At 40.4% G+C, this 22,258-nt stretch overlaps 1 protein-coding gene across 6 annotated transcripts; it reads right to left on the bottom strand.

The window, feature by feature from the left end:
- Positions 1–274: 274 nt before the first annotated feature.
- Positions 275–21,096, bottom strand: LOC125766094 (calponin homology domain-containing protein DDB_G0272472). 6 transcript variants are annotated; one of them, XM_049431696.1, is made up of 8 exons: positions 19,993–21,096; positions 19,820–19,875; positions 14,788–15,069; positions 5,486–5,636; positions 2,068–2,166; positions 1,695–1,826; positions 825–1,625; positions 275–701 (listed from the first exon to the last, which is right to left on the bottom strand). In XM_049431696.1, exons 1-8 carry the CDS (start codon positions 20,125–20,127, stop codon positions 621–623), a joined length of 1,737 nt encoding a protein of 578 aa, XP_049287653.1. In that variant the 5' UTR covers positions 20,128–21,096; the 3' UTR covers positions 275–620. The 6 variants fall into 6 exon arrangements, with proteins under 6 accessions (XP_049287653.1, XP_049287656.1, XP_049287658.1 ...); XM_049431699.1 differs by lacking the exon at positions 2,068–2,166; XM_049431701.1 differs by lacking the exon at positions 14,788–15,069 and having other exon boundaries at positions 19,993–21,094.
- Between the last annotated feature and the right edge of the window lie 1,162 nt (positions 21,097–22,258).

Below are 22,258 nucleotides of genomic sequence, written 5' to 3'. Positions count from 1 at the left end.
CATATTTGTACTGCTACTAATAAAAATAATATTAATAAAGGATAAACAATGAGTGGCAAACTATCTCTAGAAAATTGGAAATTTTAATGAAAATTAACTGCATTGCATACTTTACGGCGTTACGAGTTTAGGAGTAAATTTTAAAGAAAGGGTTTTAAAACCCCAACATAATTTAATAATGTGCCCTGTGAATTTACCTGTTCTTCTTTTTACCAAAATCCGTCATATTGTCACCACTTATACAATATACATTAAATAAATCGCAAAATGCCGATTATTAACAGCAACATCACTACTCATTTATGGCAACAGTTTATTGAGACGGTTCGCATTGGTTACAAAAACATTCTCATTTTTATCACAAGGTGCATTCGACACACAACATTTAAAGTTAGAAAAATAAAACAAAAATCTACCAAAAAACCTTTGACATTCATGCCAAGGAAACATGTAGGATTACAAACTCCAAGAAGAGAACCAGAAACAACCAGATCACAGATAAAGCTTGTGATGTGATCCGGGCATGAAAATAGCTTTTTCTTCTCATCTCATCTCATCGACAAGCACACATTGGGTTCGGTGGTTTGGTGTGCCGTGTGGATAACTTACAACAGCGGAGTTTACTTCCCGAATCCTTTTTTCGTTTTCTTCTTCTCCAGCACAATGATTTCATCTGCGACATTATAAATATCTGCTACAGTCTGCAAATAAAGGAGGGCAATAAAACAAAAGGTTACTTCATAAAATATGACATTTGGGTGTAATTTTGAAGCTGATTTTGCAATTGTGCTTTTATCAATCTCCACAGACAGTCACACACTTACATCAGCTTCCTTCAGTTTGGTAATTTTGGGATCTTCGTTCCGCACCTGGCGAGCCTTCTTCTTCTCCATCAGCGTCTTGTCCAGTTCCTCTCGGAGTCGCGCTTCTTCGGCCGCTTCCAGTTCCGCTTCGGTGGCCTCCTGCTGTTCCAATTCTGTTAGTGCTTCCCGCTCGGGTGCTTCATCCTCAGGTTTATCTGTGTCCTTTTCCGACTCCGCACCACCCTCCGGAGCGGCTTGGTCCGAATCCTGTTCGACCTCGGATTCATCGCCCGAGTCTTTACTTGCTCCTTTGGCGACCTTAATCGCGATCGATGTCTCCAGATCTTCGGGCGAGTCGGCATTGTTCATGGAGATGTAACCCTCCTCGGGTGAGGAAGACTCCTGGTACTCGTTGACTTCGCTCTGGCGCTGCATTTGACGCTGCTTTCGCATACCCTTCCGTTGCCGTCGTCGATCACCCTTTCCACCTTCCATCTCTAGGCCCATCCCGGACCGTTCGTCCTTCATGTCGAAGTCACGCTTTTGAATCGTTCGACCGAGTTCTTCACGCTGCTGCATCAACATCGAGCGCAGGTTCATATCCCGACACGGTCCCTTCTTCGTCTTCATTCGAAGCAGATTCAGCGAACGATCGTTTTCCTCGATCATGTACAGCTTTTCCTGCTCGAGCAGCGCTTCCCGTTTGGTGCGTCGCTCTATCTCTCGCTCCCGACTCTGTTCCTCCATCTGCAGACGCTCCCGTTCCCAGCGGTGGCCCTGTTTGATCAATCGTTCAGCATTTTTCTCACGGATCGTTTTCAACTGTAAATGAAAGGAAAAAGTATGCAGGTTTTCCTGTGAACCGTTTTTCCTCAACCTTCATGAACAAACCTTTTCGCGCTTGTTCAGAATGTTGACGTTCGTTTTCTGATTCACCAGAAACACCGAGCTGGTCATCTCCTCCGGTATGCTATCGCCCGCTCCGGACAGGATCAGGTTACGCTCACGCTCGATTTCCTTCGCCTTTGAAGAATGGCACAAAACCGGTGGTTCGGTAAGCAGTGAAAAACAAAACCCCGTAAAACGAAGAGTTAGTGAAAGCAAAACATAATCAACACGTAGCGAAGCCCAATGGACGCTATATGAGATCTTGGATATCGTTCTTTTCTGCTAATATTGCTTCGGCTAACGTCTTAAAACGCGCTCCTGTCCCACCGTACCTTCCTTTTTTCTCATAAGACTCAATAAAACACCTTTCGCTTACCAGCACGATACTGTGCAGCGGAATCAAAGACCGAGGACAGTTTTCTAGACTATACTTGCCGTCCAGGATTAGTTGCTTCTGTCGCTGCCATTCTCGGTGCTGGTTTCGTCCGGGTGGGAGTGTTTCAGTTTTCATTACGGTGTACGTTTTTGTTTCCCCGAGGTTCGATTGATGTGCGCGTGATTATGAAGGGATTGATGTCAACGATGTCAGCAGTAAGCGAAAGGGGGTCCAACCAGGCAATGGATAGATGCGTTGTAGATGAGTGTACGAACGTGTGTGTATGTGGTTGATGATTATGATTTTGAACACATTTTTCATAAGCACAGTGGTGAGAAACGGAAAAGATACAATAAATTACAGTGTTATGAAGGCTAATAAATGATGAGCGTTTGCAATAACTACAAGAACATTGATAAAGTAATGCAATCGGTATAGCTTATCCCGACATGTAAAAACCTTGTTGATGGAAAATTGTTGAACATGACTTGTTCATATTAAATTTTATAGCTATATTTACTTTAATATTTCACTTTGATACTACTAACAAAATGTTGAGTAAACTTCATTTAAATTGTGTTTACTCTAGCCATTTTTAGCAACTTCAATTTTACATAGCAAAACAAAAAATAATTGATTAAAGTTCCTTGCTGACTGTTAGTCTTTCAATCTTTATTGTTAGTAAATTTATTTAAAGCTCATTAGACATTTCTCTTGAAGCTGTTATTATTCCTTACACTAAATAAAAGTGTAAATAATCGTCCTTTAGGTGTTTGGTTTACAGGTCCTTTATTAATACATCAAAGTTGTACTCCACCTAATGTTCTCATGTTCTGAATAATATCATTTTTATAGTTTTTTAACATTAGCGTGGAATTTCACGTACTGTGATGTGTACTATAAAAATTAGTGTTATAAACAAGCAATTTAAAAAAATATCCTTTTCCACATTTTCTTTGGCTTTACTTTCAAATATCGAAATAACATTCGCGAATAGCTGCCCTTTTCAAACGACCTTTACAATTCTATCAATTGCAAAATGTAATTCACTAACCCTCCAAAGAAGCTTCAGTTTATCTCCCGCACAGATGGCCACCATGACACCCATTCAGGAAACCTACTCAGCTTTCACATAATCTTGAAATATCTTCGAACCAGTCGCAATGGGACCGCATTCGAATGAAGCGCTTTCGTTTTCCCTTCGTTGCCCGATTACCAATACGCGAAATGCAGTCACGTATGCAGCCAAGTTCATTGCATGGATCAGGCTATATGCTCAACTTTTGCCTGGATGTGCACCACAGCAAGACAACAAACGAAAAAAAAAGAAAGCGATCCGAAAGTCGTAACAAACTTCACATTCTTCATAAACTTTACGCTCACGAGTGCGTGCGGATGTCCTTTATCCGACACATTCCGGTCGTAAAATGTGTTCGCATCGGTAGTATAAGACGACCGAACGCAGATTACGATTATGATAATCACATTAAATGCCACATTATCCATATTTCCTAGAGACACCGCTGCAACAGTACCTCTGTTACCTTGCGGAGTGCTTAAGCTGGAAGCTTCACAATGACGGTCGTTGGAGAAGGCACGTACAGGAAAGATGGCAAAAAACGACAAGAAATATCAAACCAATGTTACCCAGCCCATCAGTTTTACTGAAGTTTGAAATGAAAACAGATCCGTGAACATTGCCTTTTAAAAATACAAGCAAAACAAAAGCGATGGGATATCGGTTTACGCCGTAAATGTCTACATGTGAATTACTGTTTGCCATTAACACAAATAATGCACAAAATTATAATTAAGGCTGTGTTTTTTGTACCATTAAATAGCTTTAAGTGCTTAAAAAATATGCCACTATCTCCACATATAGAGACTTGAACTAAAAATAGGCATCAGGAACAACCCTTGAATAACATTCAGGTCAAATAACTTGTGATTACCCAGCATGTCTTCAGAACGCCGAAGATTTCTCAGCGCAAACGGTGCCAAAACTGTCAATCGTCTCAGTTTTGAATGTCAGCCAATGGAGAAATGCAAGTATTTCCATTTGCGGCAAACATCTTTTTTTTGGAAAAATAGCATCATCATTCATTGGAATGTCAGGTGAACTCTGCCCCTGGACTCATTAAGGGTGCTTCATTCGATGCTTCAATCTGCACCAGAAAGTGACTGGTAGGGACACTTTCCAATTCGAGGGGATGGTAAACGCTGTTATCAGTAGTATATTAGTGCCAAAAGCTTATCACCTTCAACTATCGATCTTCCTGATAAGCTCACCTTCCAAAAGGAATGCATCGACACCCCCGGAGGGCGCAATTTCACATTCATTGGATGGCAACATTCGAAGTAAAACACCAAACAAACAAACGGAAACGAACTCCAAAGAGACAGCTAAACATGCTATCATGATGGAGGACAGTGTGCCTAACAACCCTACCGCGACGGGCCCACGTGTCGAAGCGGGATGGTGCTCCACTGTTATGATATACTTGTGTGCAGGCATGTATGTGTGCCTAAGACTATTGTGTGTAGACCGCGTGTTTTAGTGCTATGTGCGAGGTATCACTCAACCGGGTTATCGATTTCACAAGAAGCACACCTATTCCCGTACCGCGCACATCCCTACTTGGGCGGAATGCTTGGACAACTCCAGTGGAGTACTGAGTACTGAGCAAAGTGGTTGAAGTGCTTTGGTTTTGCTTATGCCGGGTCGGTTTTCATACTGCGGTTTCTGAGATAATCAGCTCACAATCGTGTAAAGATAACAATTTTCTACACTTCGCATTTCGTACTATTTTTGGATCAGATTTCATATCTTTTAGGTACTTTTTACTTGATTTAAATTGCCGAAATTTGTAGATGATCTTTTTTATCCGGGATTTCTATAGTAAAGTCTTGAAATGTTGAACGAAATCTTGAAGATTTCTTAACCGATAAACAAGATAAACTGAACCGCTAAATTTAAATATATTTGCTATATAAGAATCAAATAAAACCTCTCGCTGTAATCAAGGTTCAATTGTAATTGCAAACTCGTATAATTCTACGTGATAAGCGCTAGAAGACAAGCAATGTTAGCAAATGAAATGACTGCAAAATGAGCCCGGATAATCGTAGCGGTACCTTTTGCGTACCTCAGACAGGTTGGCTACGTGTTTTCCCTGATAATTGAAGGTTGGTTTGTAATTTTAGGCACATCACAATGTTTCTGCTGCCTGTGGGAAGGTTCAATTAGCGAAAGAGTGTGGTACCTTACGAGCATAATTAGAAGAACCTTTGCAAAACCACAGTAACGTGGCAACGCCACATTTCCCAATACCAAATAGTTCCAATTCTCGCCAAAGGGCATCCATCATTATCGAAAATTGTACGAAATACGGTTTGTTCGAAATCCTATTGCACTTACCTCTCGCTCGCTGATCCGCTTTTCCAGCGTGACATTGTAGTCCTCCTGGATGCGACGTTGGAGCTCCTGCATATATTTGCGATCCGTCAGCCGGACCACATTCGTTCCCATCAACTTCTCCAGTTGCGCGGTTACTCGGGGAAGGTTCACACTGAAACGAACGGCCAAGCAGTAGTTACACGTGGTGAAAAATTAGGTACCAACAACCATTTAGCACTAGCGCAAACACGACACATTAATCACACAGAGTGGAGAATTTGCATTGATTTCTTTCACTTTCTGAAACCATCCCGAAGAACCTTTACGTACTAACCGAAAGGAATGAACAATCTTGCACGTCGCACTTAGATAAAGGCACACCTGTATCAGACCCGGCCAGTGACAACGAATCACTCAATCCGGAAGCTTTTACCGTCCGTTGGCGTACGATGGCGCTCTCTGACTAATGCTCCGGTTCGAAACATTGCACGGCTTGAAGCGAGCAACGAAATGCAGAGTGAAGTATGGTAGTTCTACTAGTAGACCTAGGTAAGGGTAAAGTACTATTTTCTACCCCTTTTCAACCATCGAGAGCTCTCGATTGCAAACAAAAAATCGAAACCTTGTGTCAAGGAGAGGAGAGAAGAAAACAACAACACAATCCGCGACAGTCGATCGTGGTATTGACGTCCTGCCAAAATGGGGGACTGAAGTTCGATTTATGTTTCGCTTTCTCGCGTTTTGATCGAGCGAAAGCGAAAAATAAAATCAAAACAACAACATGATTTCACAGCACCGAGCCTCAAAACAAAAAAGAACATTCCTAACCTGGTATGCCGATACTCGCTACAAGCGCACGTGGAATTTATGCCAACACATACCCACGAATTTTCCTCAAGTCCACGTGTTACGGTGGCGGGCAAAAAACAAAGGGAAAACCTAATACAGGCAATCCGAAATGGACGATAGTATATCGGTAGTGGGTGAAAGAGAAATCGATTGGCGCGAAGCAGCCAGAGGGGGCTTTCAGCGATTCAAGGCAAAGGACGTGGAGCCGACCAGCCCTAACCGGGGATGGCTAGCGGCCCACCAACAGCAGGCAACGCAATAACAATAATAATCGTGATCATATTTTTACGAGACGCCATAAAAATGGTGGATTTGCTGAAGCGTTAAGGGTTCGGATGAGCTTCACATTTACTGTGCTGACATCGTGCACTGTGCCTGTACGCAAATTGTTGCAAAACAAAATGGTTTTTAGTTGCGATTTTTTATAGAACACATGAAGAAATGGTGGAAAAAAAAGCTCGATGAGGAAAATGTTTTAAAATATTATTTGTTGATATGGATTTTTTTGTTTACAGCAGTAGTTTAACCATATTCTAACATAGCAGCATAATAAATGTAATTAGCTGGAGTCAAACTAATAATAAACCGTAGAATGTAAAAAAAAAAACAAATTACATGTATAAGCATATTCTAATAGATGATGCGTTGCTCATTTTGTCTGACTGTATGCATAATGTGTTAAACGTAAAGTCTATTTTATCTCGTATTAATCAAAAAGGCATCTTACAAGCAAATAATGCATACTATTATGAGGAAGAAATTTTTTTCAATATAATCCATTAGAATGAATTGGATGTTAGGGAATATTAAATACACACCCGAAAAAAAGTAAAATTTTAAAATGCTATGCTTTCAAAACGCGCTACTTCTAATACAATGAAATCTATTAAACATACCTCGAAACCAGTTCGAAATCTTGATGCTATATTCAACTTATTTTACACACTTCCATTTTACACCCTTAAAAAAGAAGAGTGAGTGGGAAACAATTGAACGTTTAAAACACTCGGACAAACCTCGCGTGAAAGTGAAGTGACCTCCGCTGTAGCAACGCACCGTAGCGCCAACATCAACGACCCGGTCACGACTGGAAACAAATTAAAAATTAAACCTTACCGAAGGAATGCTTTTTCTGCCGCCTAGCAACAACATGTCCACCGATAAATGGAAACCATCTTTATGAAGGAACGTACGCTTATTCTGTTCAATTAATGTAGCGCTTTTCCGAGGGAAGCAGTCCTTCGCAATGCCACCGCAATGCGAAGGTCATGGGAACGGTTTGACGCTCAAGGTTTGGTGAAGCAGGATTTACACAGGGTAGTCAACAGTTCTCCAGACAGCAGACCTGGTTAAAGGTCTCGTTGCGAATGTAAAACGATCAAAACCATATCGCCAGCAAACTAACAGCCTTCGTTGGCTTCGGTTACCAGCTGGTAAGGCTATGGCGGAGTAATGGAGTGTGGAGTTTCGATTTTTCCCTCCAACGCAATCGTGTGCAGTGCAGGACCTCCGCTGGAACTATCATATATATAAATAGAGCTGGACAAAAATCGAATATCGAAGCATCGAATGTACATAAAATTGATAAACACAGTTACCGATGTTGGCTGGAGACGGAAAAGTGGAAAACGGTTCGAACAGAACAATCGAGACCACACCCTTTCCAGCTGGCTTCAGTAAATCGCTTTTCCGAAGACCCCTTTTGGGGGTAGAACCAAAAGGAAAAGGAGAAATGATACCGTAGGCTTACCAAAGGATGCATAAAATATTATTCAAACAATCGATGCCAGACCAACCGTTCACTGCATTCGCTTGATCGCCGTCGTCAACGGCACACAGATTGAGACATTGCAACCCATTCCGATGACTTCTGGTCATGGAATCGATGGTATCGCTGTTGTTTCCATTTCTTAGTGTGGAATGAATTCTACCCCCAACTCTAATGTAACACAGATCCTTCAACCACTCTGCAGAATAAAAACCATTCAAACCCACTAGAACGCTTTACATTCCATACGGATGTTCGCGTTGTAACGATTTAACGTATGAGGTTAGACTTGTTTCATTGTGCAAAACTATCTAAACCAAAAAACGAAAACTTTTACATTATCGTATTGTTTAGTAGCCATTTTTCAACACGAACGTTGACATTAGATATTCTACACGTTCGTATTGCTCTTTTTGCTGCAGCCCGTCACGCCATGCTCGCTTGTGGCTGCGGTGCATACGACATGTGAAATAAGGGCAGCTGTTGCACAGGATATTTTCGGTCGCTCGAAAGCTTGGGGCAATCGAAAGGATGCGCCCGTTTCATAGTTAAGTGTGCCACCAGCTGCCACCATTACAGACTGTGATTTTAACATGCAATGTGCGAAATGATAGCATAGGAGAAGTAATTAAAATCATATCCTTACCGCTGAGAATGTTATTTCCTTGGGGAAAAAGGAGTTTAAAGGATATATTCAATCTCGAAGGTGGTTCTCAAGTTACGGATAAAATGGTTTTATATATCACCATGAAACTTAATGATCATTTTGATACAAAGATCAACGATCATGATTATTATTAAACCATTATCTTAAACCAGTTTGCATCCTTTCGATTAAACCAGTTAGCTAATTAAGCTAACTTGTAAATATTTTACTGAAAAATAGTCACCCTATGAAGGCTTGTACACTTTTTGGAGCACACGATGCAGTAACGAACGTAGTTGTCTTGCAAGCTTTACTAAATGTTACTTGTTTTTTGCTCATTTTGATCATTTTGATACAAAGATCAACGATCATGATTATTATTAAACCATTATCTGAAACCAGTTTGCATCCTTTCGATTAAACCAGTTAGCTAATTAAGCTAACTTGTAAATATTTTACTGAAAAATAGTCACCCTATGAAGGCTTGTACACTTTTTGGAGCACACGATGCAGTAACGAACGTAGTTGTCTTGCAAGCACTATTAAATGTTACTTGTTCTTTGCTTGATCGTATCGTATATTTTTATTTTTTTTCAGATACAATTTTGCGGATACCTAGGAGAGAGTTTATTGTCTTAAAATAAAAAAATCAGTTTTCGCCATTTATTTCTTCATATGATTTTATCTCTGGTTTGGAATTCCTTAAACATATATTGATCCTAATATCCAGGATTGTTCCAAAATACACAGAAAACCTTTTCATCAAAAAGTTCTCTTCTTCTTTGTGACGCTATAACCTCAAGAGAATTTGGTCATGCCATTTCTGCATTTGCTTAACTTTATTTATCCATAATAGGATAGTCATTCCTATCATGTACACAGGTTCAGGGTTTGAATAGAAACAAGGGTTTGAAATTCAGTCTTGTAGTGTAAAGACCGGTGCCGCTACTACATACACCACCATTTCTCCAGCTATACCTCAATTTAACACGATACTATGTTGAAACAATTTGAATTGATCAATAAGCAATTTATTATGATATTAATCAATATATGACTTCAAACTCAAATCTTATCCCTTTGAGGAATTTTCCTCACTGATGTCCCATGGGTGACCGCATCAGTCACACCTGACACTCTTTATCCCGACCCAATGTGTCATTTGCAAAAGAACGAAAACGGAAGTTGTGCTGTGGGTAAGAAGTTAATCGCATTCCTTACACCCACATTTTAGTATTTCCGTTTGCGTAGGTTAAACCACGACGTACGACACGTTTAACCGCAGTTAACCTTCACCGAAACATTACTCTTACTGATCGAGAGAAGAAAAAGTAAAAAAAATGATTTTCTATCCCCCGAGTGCATTCGCTGGGCTGGGGTAAAAGGCAATTTATTTTCATCAACAGCTGGTCCAGGTAGGTGTGTAAAATTGGAAAAGTACCATCGACCACCAGCGTCACCGCTTGCACATGCGGCTGGCGGAGGTTTATGATTTTACTTCCGGCTTTACTGATTTTAATTAAAAACTGCATCCGTCGCGTGAGTAAGTGGAACAGCAAATGATATCGTTATCATACGATTTAGGTCACACGCAGAATTAGCATTCTTTTCCGGTAAATATCTCATAAAAGCACTTACGAAATGCAAATAATTTACAGCAAATAAAGTTTACAAATCATAGACATATTTCTATTTCGCGGCTTTTGCTTTTAATCGTCGTAATTGAACTTTTCATTTTTTCTATACAAATCTAGATGCAATGAATTTGTATTACGTGTAGTGCATCTCTGCATCCATCGCATCGAGAAAGGTTTGAAAAGAAGGTTTGCGTAACAGGAATGCATAAGCTTTCATCAATTTCACAGCCTCAGGTAAATAGTTTTTTTCATGATCCTTTGAAAAATACTTTTTCCACTTTTCCACTTTGAACCCCCAGAAGCTCAGTAAGCTAATTAATTAATTTCTATTCCGCTACTTTGTAGCTTCACCATGCACTTTGCGACAGTCATAAAATATGCGAAAATAAAAAGCAAGTTAGCCAACATTTAGCTGGAACGTAAGGAGCGTTAAAAATCGTGCTCTCCATAAATCCTACACCCATTTGTGCTAGATATGCTAGTTTAATGATCCTTGCAACTCCGTATAAATATGAATTTCCTCATTGCAAACTGCGCCCAAAAGAGTTTCCAGATTGTAGGGTTTTAAGGTCAAGAATTTTCATTTTAATTTACTTATTAACACTTGGCTAAAATGGTTCAAAACTTACTCCTGTCGTCTCGTTGGTTTGACCGCGAAATTACACTCGCAGAATGTGAAGTCCTCCTCGAGCATCATTTTCTCCAGTTGGTTTTTCGCAGCATTTGATTTCTTCATTTTGTGCTCGTTGCCAGGTTGTTTACATTCACATCAATACTATCAAATAATTTGATCTCACATAGAGTTCCACACACCACATAAAAATCACAAAGAACTCTCAACCCAATAAAGGAGAAAATTAATTTTCCCAACTTTTTCACAACTTTTCCAACAAAGAGCTCTTACAACAGCTAACAAAGAGATCCAAACTCAATTCTTTTATCCTCGACGACACATCACACATGATAAAATGCTTCTTTCTAACAAACACAAACTGAATAACACCATAAACACTTTCACTTATCAATTAGTGCTTCAGGTGGTTGCTATTCTACCCATCCTCGCCTCATCGCTCAGCTGTTTTGGTGTCATCAACGCGTACACTTCACCCGTGTGGCCATGTCGATAAGCCTCCGATGTAAAACGCTTTCCAAAGGCAACAAAGCAACGCACACTACGTCCAACCGTTCAGGACTCTTGTGCCAAACTGTCAAAAACCGAATCTTTACCACCATCCAAACGCCATTGACGCCTCTTTTTTGTTCTCACCTCGTTTAGGATCACACACCCATACACGCAAAGCTGAGATCCTCAAGCCCTAGACCTCTGGCAAAAGTCCTTCCATTGAAATAGATGCCGTGCTGATGGGTAGTTGACGTGAGGAAAACTAATTCAACACCGCAACAAGGCAACAAAAAGGCCAAAAAAAGTAGAGACGAAATAAATAAAATATCCTATTGAACTGACTGGGGAGGAAACTGAGGGCATGTGGAGCATGGGCGGAGGGGAAGGGCTGAAAACAAAACAAACAGATAGAAGAAGAGTTCAGGCTAAAGAAACGTAAACCCAAAACGCGACTCATAAAACGAGGCTCATCGGTTTACCATTGCGTTTGGATCGAGCTACAAGAAAAGGAAAAGAATGTATCACAATGAGAAGGAAGATTCTAACAGAGCCACGAGGGTAGGGCAAGATAAGGCGGGAAAACTCGACCAGAATCAATTTGGCACCCGTTTTGCCAGCCAGTTTCAAAACACGTTTCGTGAGGAGCTCGACCCTTAATGGGTCACACGAAACGTTTGCCTGTTAGAATCCAATCTGATAATCTAAACGCTCCGAGTGCAGAGCAACTGCCGGTGCTGGAGTTCCTGTTTCCATGTCGGCCCCAAAAACGAACGACGGGTGAAGATAACAAAGTATCTAGCACCCTTGTTTCAAGGGCGGATCAGGACTGGAGCTCTGTTGCGAAGGTGAATACTGCCCGCCACTACGAAAAAGGTGAGCTAAATGTGAATGGTAAGAGAAATAAACAAGACATAAATTCACTTTTCGCCGTGCAGTGCTCACCGTACCGTTTGCCTTCCTTCGGGAGTTTCTTGGATGGCACGAGGTTCGTGGTAGTTATATCAGATGGCGATGGCACGGCCATCTGTAAGCTTGTGCACCTGAAGAGGTGCCGAACATCAGCCCGATGAGGTGCCGCTCCTGATTTATGACAGTTTGACACAATAAAATAAAGGAACCTCGAACTGGTAACGACGTAATCAAGGTCAAGAGTGGGGGAATCTTATGTTTTAGTGTGTTGGTTCTTCAGATACTGAGGATAGTATTATATTTATTGAATAACTTAAGGAGTTTTCTGTTTTTTTCTCTTCTGCTGGTGCAATGTTCTTGAATTTTTGCGAACCTTAAAAATATGTTTAGCTGCAAGGTTTGGAATTTCAGTGTCAATATCAACACCAAACTGGCAAAAGAACCAATTTGATCGATCAAAGAATTGCGCTTGATTAAATCATTCATCTGACTTGCCAACTGCGTGCCATGTTAATGAATGATAACTGCAGAAATGTATCATCTCCAGCTAGCATGCAATCAATTGATGTAAACGGCTTACACACTACCGTCCGCAATAATGCTTAAATAAATCATATCCATCTGTTCTGCCCTCCATTTTACCATCGGCAGTCACACCAGCACGTGGTCGCTGGAAGGTAAATCCGTTGGCTATAGGCTTTTAGCTTTAGTACACACTGAAACTTACATCCTACGGACCATTTCTCCCACGTTTCAATTGCCAGCACCAAAACGCGATGCTCTCGCGAAGTGAATATCCCACCGTACCCGTACCAACATTGCAACATTGTGCCCGCGCTAGTGTGCCGTGGCTATCACCCAGGGGAGAATACATTTTCGATCGAATCAAATCAATCACGAACGGCAAACTACAAGCTTTTATTGCCGTAAGCTCGGCCCTACCGACCGGAACTTACTGTTGTAAGCAGTGCCGGATACCGCACACCGTTTCTCGGTAGCTTACTTCTCCAAAGACAGCCATGCCAGTGTCAAGGACGTCAAGAATGGCTTTAAGACTTCGTGTCTGCGGAGTCCGTGTGATAATAGATTGGGCTCAAAACTTTGTCCATGCCACGAGTCGAAGCCCACAAACATCTAGAGCTCGGCGGAACATCATCTATCTCGAGCCAATAAATCCAATTTCCGTCATCAACATGTCAAAACTTATTCCTGTCACCACACGCACCATTTATTGGTGCTGTTTGCTGTGTTCTTGTCAGCTACACACCTAATTTAGGCGAGTTTTGACTTTTTTGTGTCCTAGAACTAGTTGATAGAAGTAGCTGATGTGAAAGAAGTGAGAAAGTTATTTTTATGTTGCTACCACAAGGAATGCGCAAACATTTTGCAAAAAAAAATTGGCGAAACGAATAAATTTGTGCTAAGAATCCACAAGGATTAAAAATAGTATTACAACGATTTCTTTTGCATTCAGGGTGGAAAAATAAGGTGTTAAGAAGTGTTAGTTTCATGAAAGTTCTTATGACAGTAATAGATTATTACCATTATTTGAAAAGATGTCTAAATTGCTAACCGTTTAAGATATTGGTCGCGCTTTCCTCAATTAAAATCTGATAACGAATCGGTGCTGGTGGTATATTTGTTTTTTTATTACTGAAGAACGGTCAGGCCGCATCAAAATTTATTTTAACACGTCGTAGGATAGTCATTATTTGCTACGGGGAGGCGGTCCGGATGGGATTTGATATCCGGTTCTGTCGTGTGGACCGGCGCCATTTATCACATACACTACCCGCTGGTGGTATTTATAATTATACAAATTTTAATTAAATCATTGCACTGTACGTTGTTAAAATATACTCTCTTCTTTAGTGTGCATACTATTCATGAATAATTAAAAAAGCAGATCGTGAAGCATTGTTTCAATATTCAATTAAAAAGTGTTTTAATACCAATGCTAAATATCACATAATAAAATTATTATTTTTTTGAACTCATAAAACTGTCCACATATGAATGGAAACATACACACAGTGCGCTCACTTCGCTCCAGTCGAGCAAACTGCCCGAACATGTATTTTCCATCTGCTCGAAAGCCTTCATTTTATAGCAACTGTTTCCATTTTATAGCACAATACATTTAGCCTACAATAAAAATAGCTACAGTTGTACTTTATCGTAAATACATTTTTTTTGACTAACTTACATTAACTTTTTAATTTTTTTTAAATAAACATCAAAACTAAGCATGCTGATGTGTGTGCATTTTGTGTAATTAAAAATATTTTATAAACAAAAATCATTATTTGATGTTGATACGGTCCGTAAAAACATGTGTAAATCTACATACTAGCAAAAATTACAGTCTGGTGAAGTCAAAACCATATTCACCTGTATTCTATCTTTGGTCCCATATACTCGACCGGCAATACTTCTACATCGTACAGTTGGCGAAGCTTTGATTTACGGAAGCGAACCTTTTTGCGACTTCCTCCATTACGTCCGACCGTCGCGTTACCGGCGTTATCACCCGACACCGTTGCATCCCCGTTAAAACCACCGTCTTGGTCGGAGTGAATCAGCTGGTTGCCGCTCGGAAAAATCGATGGCAAACTGGAAGTTCTGCCAGGGAGGCCGCTGAACCCGTCATTACCATAGCCTGCGGCATCGTCACTGTCGTAAGAAATTGAGTATGAGCTTTTTTATTTAACGAAAAAAATTCTTTTACAAATGGAAATACTCAAGAAAATTCTGAGCTATTGGAACATAAGAAGCTTTAAAATGATGATCAAGTATTTTTAATCTAAATAATATGATTCATAAAAGAAATGTATATTTTACTATCCCCTACTCTTGCTAAACCATGGACAATTATACTGAACATATCATAACTATAAGTGTTCATTAAACTTTATAAAAAAGCGATAAAACAAGATAATAAAATTGTTCAGGAAGCAATCAGTGATATTTAAATTACATTCATTCTCTTAAGTCTCCAGTAATCCTCCAACTGACGGTGAATCGTAGGATCGTTTGTTCCAACAAACGGTGGTAATCACAAAACAGGTTAGCACAAGCTTAAGACGATGGCGATAGGTAACGCATCTACTTGTTGCTATTTGCAGTCAGCTCATCCACAAGAAGCCGGTACCTTAAAAGAAACTCTCGCACGAGCCTCTCCCCGGTTCGGTGGGCCATATCAAGGGATAGCGTTCGTCTGCTTGTACCAACCGAAGCCAACTCAGCAGACGACGCATACATCTCACTTTATTGCGATTATCATACCCATAACATATCCGCACACTTAACGGCCCCAATATCTTCCAATGTCACGAAATATCGACAAAATATATAGCGGCGGTGTGTTTCCCTTGCTGGTTTTCCCTGTTTCGACACGAATTTGAGGTAACTGTCACGGTGAAAGAATGTGATAAAAGGACCTGGTAGTGAGCACTTGGTTGGCAACAATCACCCAACAAAGCGTAAAAATGCGCTCCCGCTTCTTTGGCCTGAAATCTTGAAGGAAAGTCAATCAAAACCGTGCATCAAGGCGACAACCACGGAACAGCAGCGGTTTCTGAAGGACACTGGTAATGGTTCGAAGTACAGCGCACCCATCTCAATGGTACGCATATCATGGCATATGTGCTCCACCCGGTGGCCATAGATCGGGTTGGGACTATATTTCTGCATTTGCATATTTTGCGCATTGTGGTGTTGGCAAAAATCCGTACCAAAGGCGCTAAACAGAGAGACAGGAGACTAGCTCCCGCGCATTTAAGGCTGACATCTGGGATGTACACACCGGATATACGACCCTTTGAAGGGTTTAACATCGTGTCTCTTCATGCTCGGTTGCGTGCTGATGGACAGTTGATTATGCAGCTTGCTGTTATAAGTGCTTCAGTGAACTCCCTGCAGTTCAGGTAAGATTAGAACCGCAAGAACTACTTTATACGATTGATTCCTGAAGCTAAATTGAACGTTCCCGGTCCATTTTCATACTATGTTTGCAATAGTGTACGCAATTACCCACGCAGCAATAGTTCTTACACTACTCAAGTACGTTCTGCTGCATCGCAATGACACACATATGTTTGCATTTGGCATTACCTGTCTTACAGAAAGCACTAGTACAACCTTCGTGCAGCAACAACACAGTATGAAACCGTTGCATCGCGTACTACGCTCGATGCACTTGCACAACCTGCTCTAGCTTGCACTTCCACGGCAAATAAGTATGGCATGTTTTAGGTCAATGCTCTTGTTCGAGTGTGAGCCGTAAGTCCTTAATAATATCAAACAGGCTATCAATATCAAGGGCGGTAAAGTTGTGGGAAGCAGAATTCAAACATTTTCAACAAATGAAAATATAAATGTAAAAAAAAAACATCTTGTCGGGAACATCAAGACTATTGTTCAAACTTAAAATTTATGAAAACTCCTACAAATATGCAATTTATAGTACAAAAAACGCTCTTTTAGCATGAGAATGTTTTTGCATACTTTTAGGCGTAGATTTCCTAAACAGCTTTGCACATTAGCTATTTTAAACATTTCTATGAACTTTTAAAGCGTATTTTCAATGTCGTCAGTGTTTTATTTTCAAAAACAGTTTACAAAATTTTAAAATAACACAGGAAAAAATTTTTGATTGACTAGCATGTCATCCATGTAAGCGTATGATTGTTATAACATACTAACTGAGCCAGCTGGTGTTTACATATGTCTTCCATGTGCTACATAAACGTCCGTTACAATTCATTGTCTAGACTGACAGACAAAACTTTACTACTTACAAGTTGCCTGCCATACATCACACTTTGCAATGCAAAATAAAACAAATGAAAAGTTTTACTTAAAAGCTAGAGAAAAGCTAGCTGTCGTTCATTTTTTTTCAAACTTACCCCTGACCGGTGGTTTTTCGCACTCCGGCATAAGCCGAAAGCCATCCGGCAACTTTAAGCGAGTCCTGTCCGCTCTGCTTCTGAGCTTCGCGGCCCAACAGCTGATCGATCGTACCCCAAAAACTGTTTGCATTCATCTTGCGGCAGTTCTCTCTATGTTACCACACTTAAACACATCTTACATGCTGGAGCGGGTTGTTTAGTTCACTGTCATCCATCAATCAACACCCAGGACACGAACGAATCCTGCTCCAGTTCCTACCATTAGTGGGTTTTAACACTTGCTCTCATTTCCGTGCCATACCGAACGTTGACTCTTCAAACCCAACCCGTCAAACCATCGACTTATCGATGGTATCAATAAATCATCGATAATTAATTTTTCCTTCCATTCACATTTCAAACCACTGGACACGGACGGACGTGATGGTTCTTTGTTTGCGTCATGGCGATTGGTTTTATGGAAAGGTTTCCATCATTACATGCTGGACGAGAGTTTGAAGAAGAATGACAATAAATTGGAGAAGAGTTGGTGGTGAACACTGAGCCGGTCAACATTGTTACTGTGTGAACTGAGTGGTGTCATTCACATCGTGAACGTGACAGTAATTTCTATTTCGAATATAATTTATTTAACCTTAGAAAATTCGCACCGGCACAATGTTTCATTCTTTGAGTAAAATTCTAAACCATTTGTTTAAATTTTAATTAAATGCTTTAATGCTTGCGCATAAAATTTTTCTAAAGTTCCAAGAAAGAAAATCACCTCTATAAAAAAACAATTTTTCACACTTCCCTGTCCACCTGCGATTCAAAGATGCACGTAAGATCAATTGGGGGTTTTCCACCTTATTTTTCACACACCCTACGAGCGCGTATAGCTACGAGCATCGAAAGCGATTCTCGCACGCGAAACCGTCACACTTCACCGATTCACGTTGCCATCCAAACTGAGGCTCGATCGAACCGAAACCATCGTCCCGGGTAGCGTCGGTGAAGAAAAACTCCGACTGATTCCGGCTGTTGTTTTCCCACCCAGAGCCTCGCAACCCTTCTCTCCGTCAACCCGTGCCATCTGTTCCCGATACAACAGACAAACCGAAACACTACGCGACCTACCTGGCAAACCCGGCTTCGGGTGAATTTTCCGAATAGGAAAATCCCAACGAAATACGTCCGAATTGGAGGTATGCGTCGAGGGCAGATACGGGTCTTTACTTGACTCACCATAACGATTTCTACAGCCCAAAAAAAAAACGCAACCACACGCTTCGTACCGATACCGGAGGATGTAGCGACGATACACCGCTAGTAAGCCATCCATCCGTGTGAGGAGGTAGAAGTAGGTAGTTGATTTTCGACAGCCATCAGCCGTAAAGACACTCACGTTTTACTATAGCACACTAGTGCGGAGGTCTAAGCCGTGGTGGTGATGTAAAATATTCAACAAACGTATGGGTACACGTATGAACCATTTGGCGATAGAAAGTCAACAAGGCGTTTTTTGGTACGAAAAATCCATTGGAAAATAACCTTCCACCCGAAAAGTGTTCACACATGACTGCAGGAATAAACAATCAGTTGAACGCTAAGGAGCATGGTTTGTACTGGCTAGGACAAAGAAGCAGACATGAAATATATACTAATATTTGCCTTGTCGTGATAGATTCGTTATGGTTGAATATATTGATCGTAAGGGTAATTGAGTTTTTGAAGTTTTGTTTTGTCAGATTAAATATGTATTTTCCATCTGTGATTTTTTTACATTTTTGATTTTTTAATTTAATTATCTTAAGCATGTTAAGCAAACTACAATCGCCTCCAAATTGATAAACGATAAAAAATCATTTTTTTTCAAAATATTTGTAATATTTATAAATTACCCTAAATGTAGAAATCGTAAAAAAATATATTAAATTTTTATATATTAAAAATATATAAAAAAAATAATCGTAGAAAAATTCTCTCAACTTTCCAAAATGTACATCCGGCCATATTGGTTTATCAAAACGCCCCCAGCAATGTTTACAATCAAGTAAATAACAATACCATCCTCAACGGAGTTTCCGTTGGGGTTGGGAACAAATTAGTTCTCGCGGACGTTACCCTTTTGTGCCACGAGCTCGGGTTAAGTTTAATCAAGCTGTCAGTTTTTGGTGGGTGGCCCACATTCACAGGACCTTTTGCTAGATATAAAATACCATCGTGGAACTAGGGATTGAACCCGAATGACACGAAACACGGGAAAGAAACAATTCTGTAAAACAAGGGAAAAGAAACCGGTGGTAACCCGGCAGTGTCACGCAATCGGATTACTTCGTCATGCTCGATTGCTCCACTTACTGGCGCTTTGGATTGGAATGCATTAAAATACTTCCCCAAAAAGGGGTTGCAGCACGTGAAACGAAGAACACTCACTCCACAACACTGTTGGACGTTAGTGAACTGCTAGAAGTGCTCATCCCCAAGACTTCAAGTAATCGTGTGAGGAAGGAAAAAAAATCACCACTACTCACGCATAGATAACACTTGGCCGTTCCCACCAACAGTCTTTGGTGTCAATGTCGGCGTTCTGAAAAAAAGGGAAAAAAGGGAAGCATCAGGTTATAAGAACTACATCACTATCCATGGCGGTTGAGGACAACAAATTTAACAACTTGTCGTTACTACCATGTCGGTTCTACCTTACCGAAGAATCCATCACGCTCTCTGCCGGTCGGTTCTTTGTTGTTCTATTATCACACGTGTAGACGCGAAGTACGGTGCGGTGGAAAACGAACAATATTACCAGACACGTACACACTATAATTTCAACCAAAGCCATACACTAAACCATCTGCACAAACGACGGCACAAATTACTTGAGCACTAAACACGGTGGTACCTTACGCCGTGTAAAAACAACAAAAATTTGACATTTATGACACCAGGCTGGGAAGGAAATTTATTATTATCACTCAATGTGTACTACGATCAAGGCAAAACATCGCTTGCTTGGATAGGTAGTAGACCAAGCCACCGTACTCTAGTTGCACCCTTCGCTTTGCTGTTGGTTGTCTTGGTTGATCGGTTCACTCAAATTAAGCGATCTCATTTGCAATGCCAATCGAGGGCACAGCGTTTGACGATCACTAGCGGATGATGTAGTGAGCGTTTGGATAAAGGGTTTATGGTCAGTTAATTGGTGTCTAGCCGTGTGAATATGGGATGAAATAGAGTTATACTATGTACACTTCATTGATAAGTGATTTGTCAGTTGTGAACGATGGCATTGGAAATTGTGGTTAGATTTATGGGTTGAAACGCTACTTTTAGGATACGATCATATCTACAGTCACTAGAACAAGCCGTTCATGAAACAATAAGCAATAACAATATGCGGAGCTTCATTTTTCATCTCTTGTTTTAAATGTTTTTTATCAACAGCCATTCATCTACATCTTAACGCGATTTATCCATCAAAATCTCCCCGTTTTCTAAGCGCCTCACGATCATTATCAAAAACATTGACCAGACTAATCTGACCCATAAGAATCCCATGTCGACATCAAGTGTTTCGTCTAAAGTCTTGCCACACTTCTAAAATGTCTCAACCCGGCTAAGATTCTATCTCGCACTCTACATTCCCCTCCCACGCTCGATTCAGCTCAATCTTGTTCGATTTCCAACACTTCAAAATGCTTCATTATTACCAGCAAACAGACGCCAAGCACAAGGCGCGATTGACGGCAAACCAACATGGTTTAAGTGCTGTAGCTTTAAAAACGCTAAATCTTCCGATCGGAGATCAGAGCAAACCGATTCCAAACCCATCCCGAGCGTCAACCAAGGAATGCTTGTGTTGCTGGCTGGGTCGATTCATTACTCGGATCACTGACGGTTGGGCGAGTCTCTCGCGGTTGTAGAAAGGCGGCAGTAACCTTGATTCAGTTACTGCCATTTATATGTTTATTTATTTTTGCTCTCTGTTCGTTTTGTTTTTCTTTCCTGCTCGATCGCACGTTCTTCTAGCTTGTTGTTGTATTGCCCTTTTTTGCTTGAATATTACCGGAAAGGAAAAACGTACAAAGCTGCTCCTAAACAGGCATGCAGTGTGTAGTTGATCGCGATATAGAGCATAGTAAAATATTGAAAACTACTGAAAATTGTACTCTCCAAATCTAAAAAGTTATTTAACAATTATTATATTTTTTTTAGTAGCTTTGCGTACATATGTTTGAACTTATATACTATCGGACAAATAAGGAAATAAAATTACCATATGAGAAAGCCACCAACTAGTTTTTTTTTTACTTGTATCTGGACAATAGTTGAAGCTCTTTAAAGTGATTTTAAAAAGAAAAGAAAGAAAATAAAACGACATCTTTAAATATACTGCATTATATCAACCGTCTGCACGCATCTTAACCTTCATTTGTTATGTTTCAAATGGAATTTACTCGTACTAATACTAAAGTATCAATAAATAGTAACACGTTAGTAGACTATACGTTGAGTCATTCGAACAACCTATGGGCAATTGAGTTACCATTTTTACAAACTATAGCTGGACTCATTTCTGCTCTTTTGGACTCATTTCTGCGCTAGTCCACGCCGTACTCCAAGCTCAAATTTAAATCTATACGACACATACGGAACAACCATATGTAAGCGCCTACATATCATGTGCACGTATAGATCTACTGCCTAGCATCTGGAACTAAATCGCATTACCGGTTTAGGTACCAATAATAGTAATCGACGAAAATGCTCAACCTTCCCTGCTGAGACGAAGACTTCATATCCGGCAAGCGGACGGTAAGAAACAAGGGCGCAAGTGCTTATGTGAAGCATGTGGTAGCTTGAAACATGTTCTGATGGTTGAGCTCGTACGCAAAAACTAGCGATCGATTTTACCGAGAGTTTCAAATCGAACACTTCTATTCTTGTGTGGCAATGCGACGTATGCTCGGAAG

The sequence above is a fragment of the Anopheles funestus genome, chromosome 2RL, assembly GCF_943734845.2.
Source record: "Anopheles funestus chromosome 2RL, idAnoFuneDA-416_04, whole genome shotgun sequence".
NCBI lineage: Eukaryota > Metazoa > Arthropoda > Insecta > Diptera > Culicidae > Anopheles > Anopheles funestus.
This window is presented reverse-complemented; position numbering and strand designations above follow the sequence as displayed.

What these genes read in the sequence shown, in the direction of transcription:
- LOC125766094 (XM_049431696.1), bottom strand. Translation starts at nt 20,127, where the DNA reads ATGGCTTTGGTTGAAATTATAGTGTGTACGTGTCTGGTAATATTGTTC. An exon ending in CGGCCAAGTGTTATCTATGC is followed by an intron (nt 15,070 to 19,819) that starts GTGAGTAGTGGT and finishes TTCTTACGACAG; the next exon opens with TGACGATGCCGCAGGCTATG. An exon ending in CCAAACTGAAGGAAGCTGAT is followed by an intron (nt 702 to 824) that starts GTAAGTGTGTGA and finishes CTTTATTTGCAG; the next exon opens with ACTGTAGCAGATATTTATAA.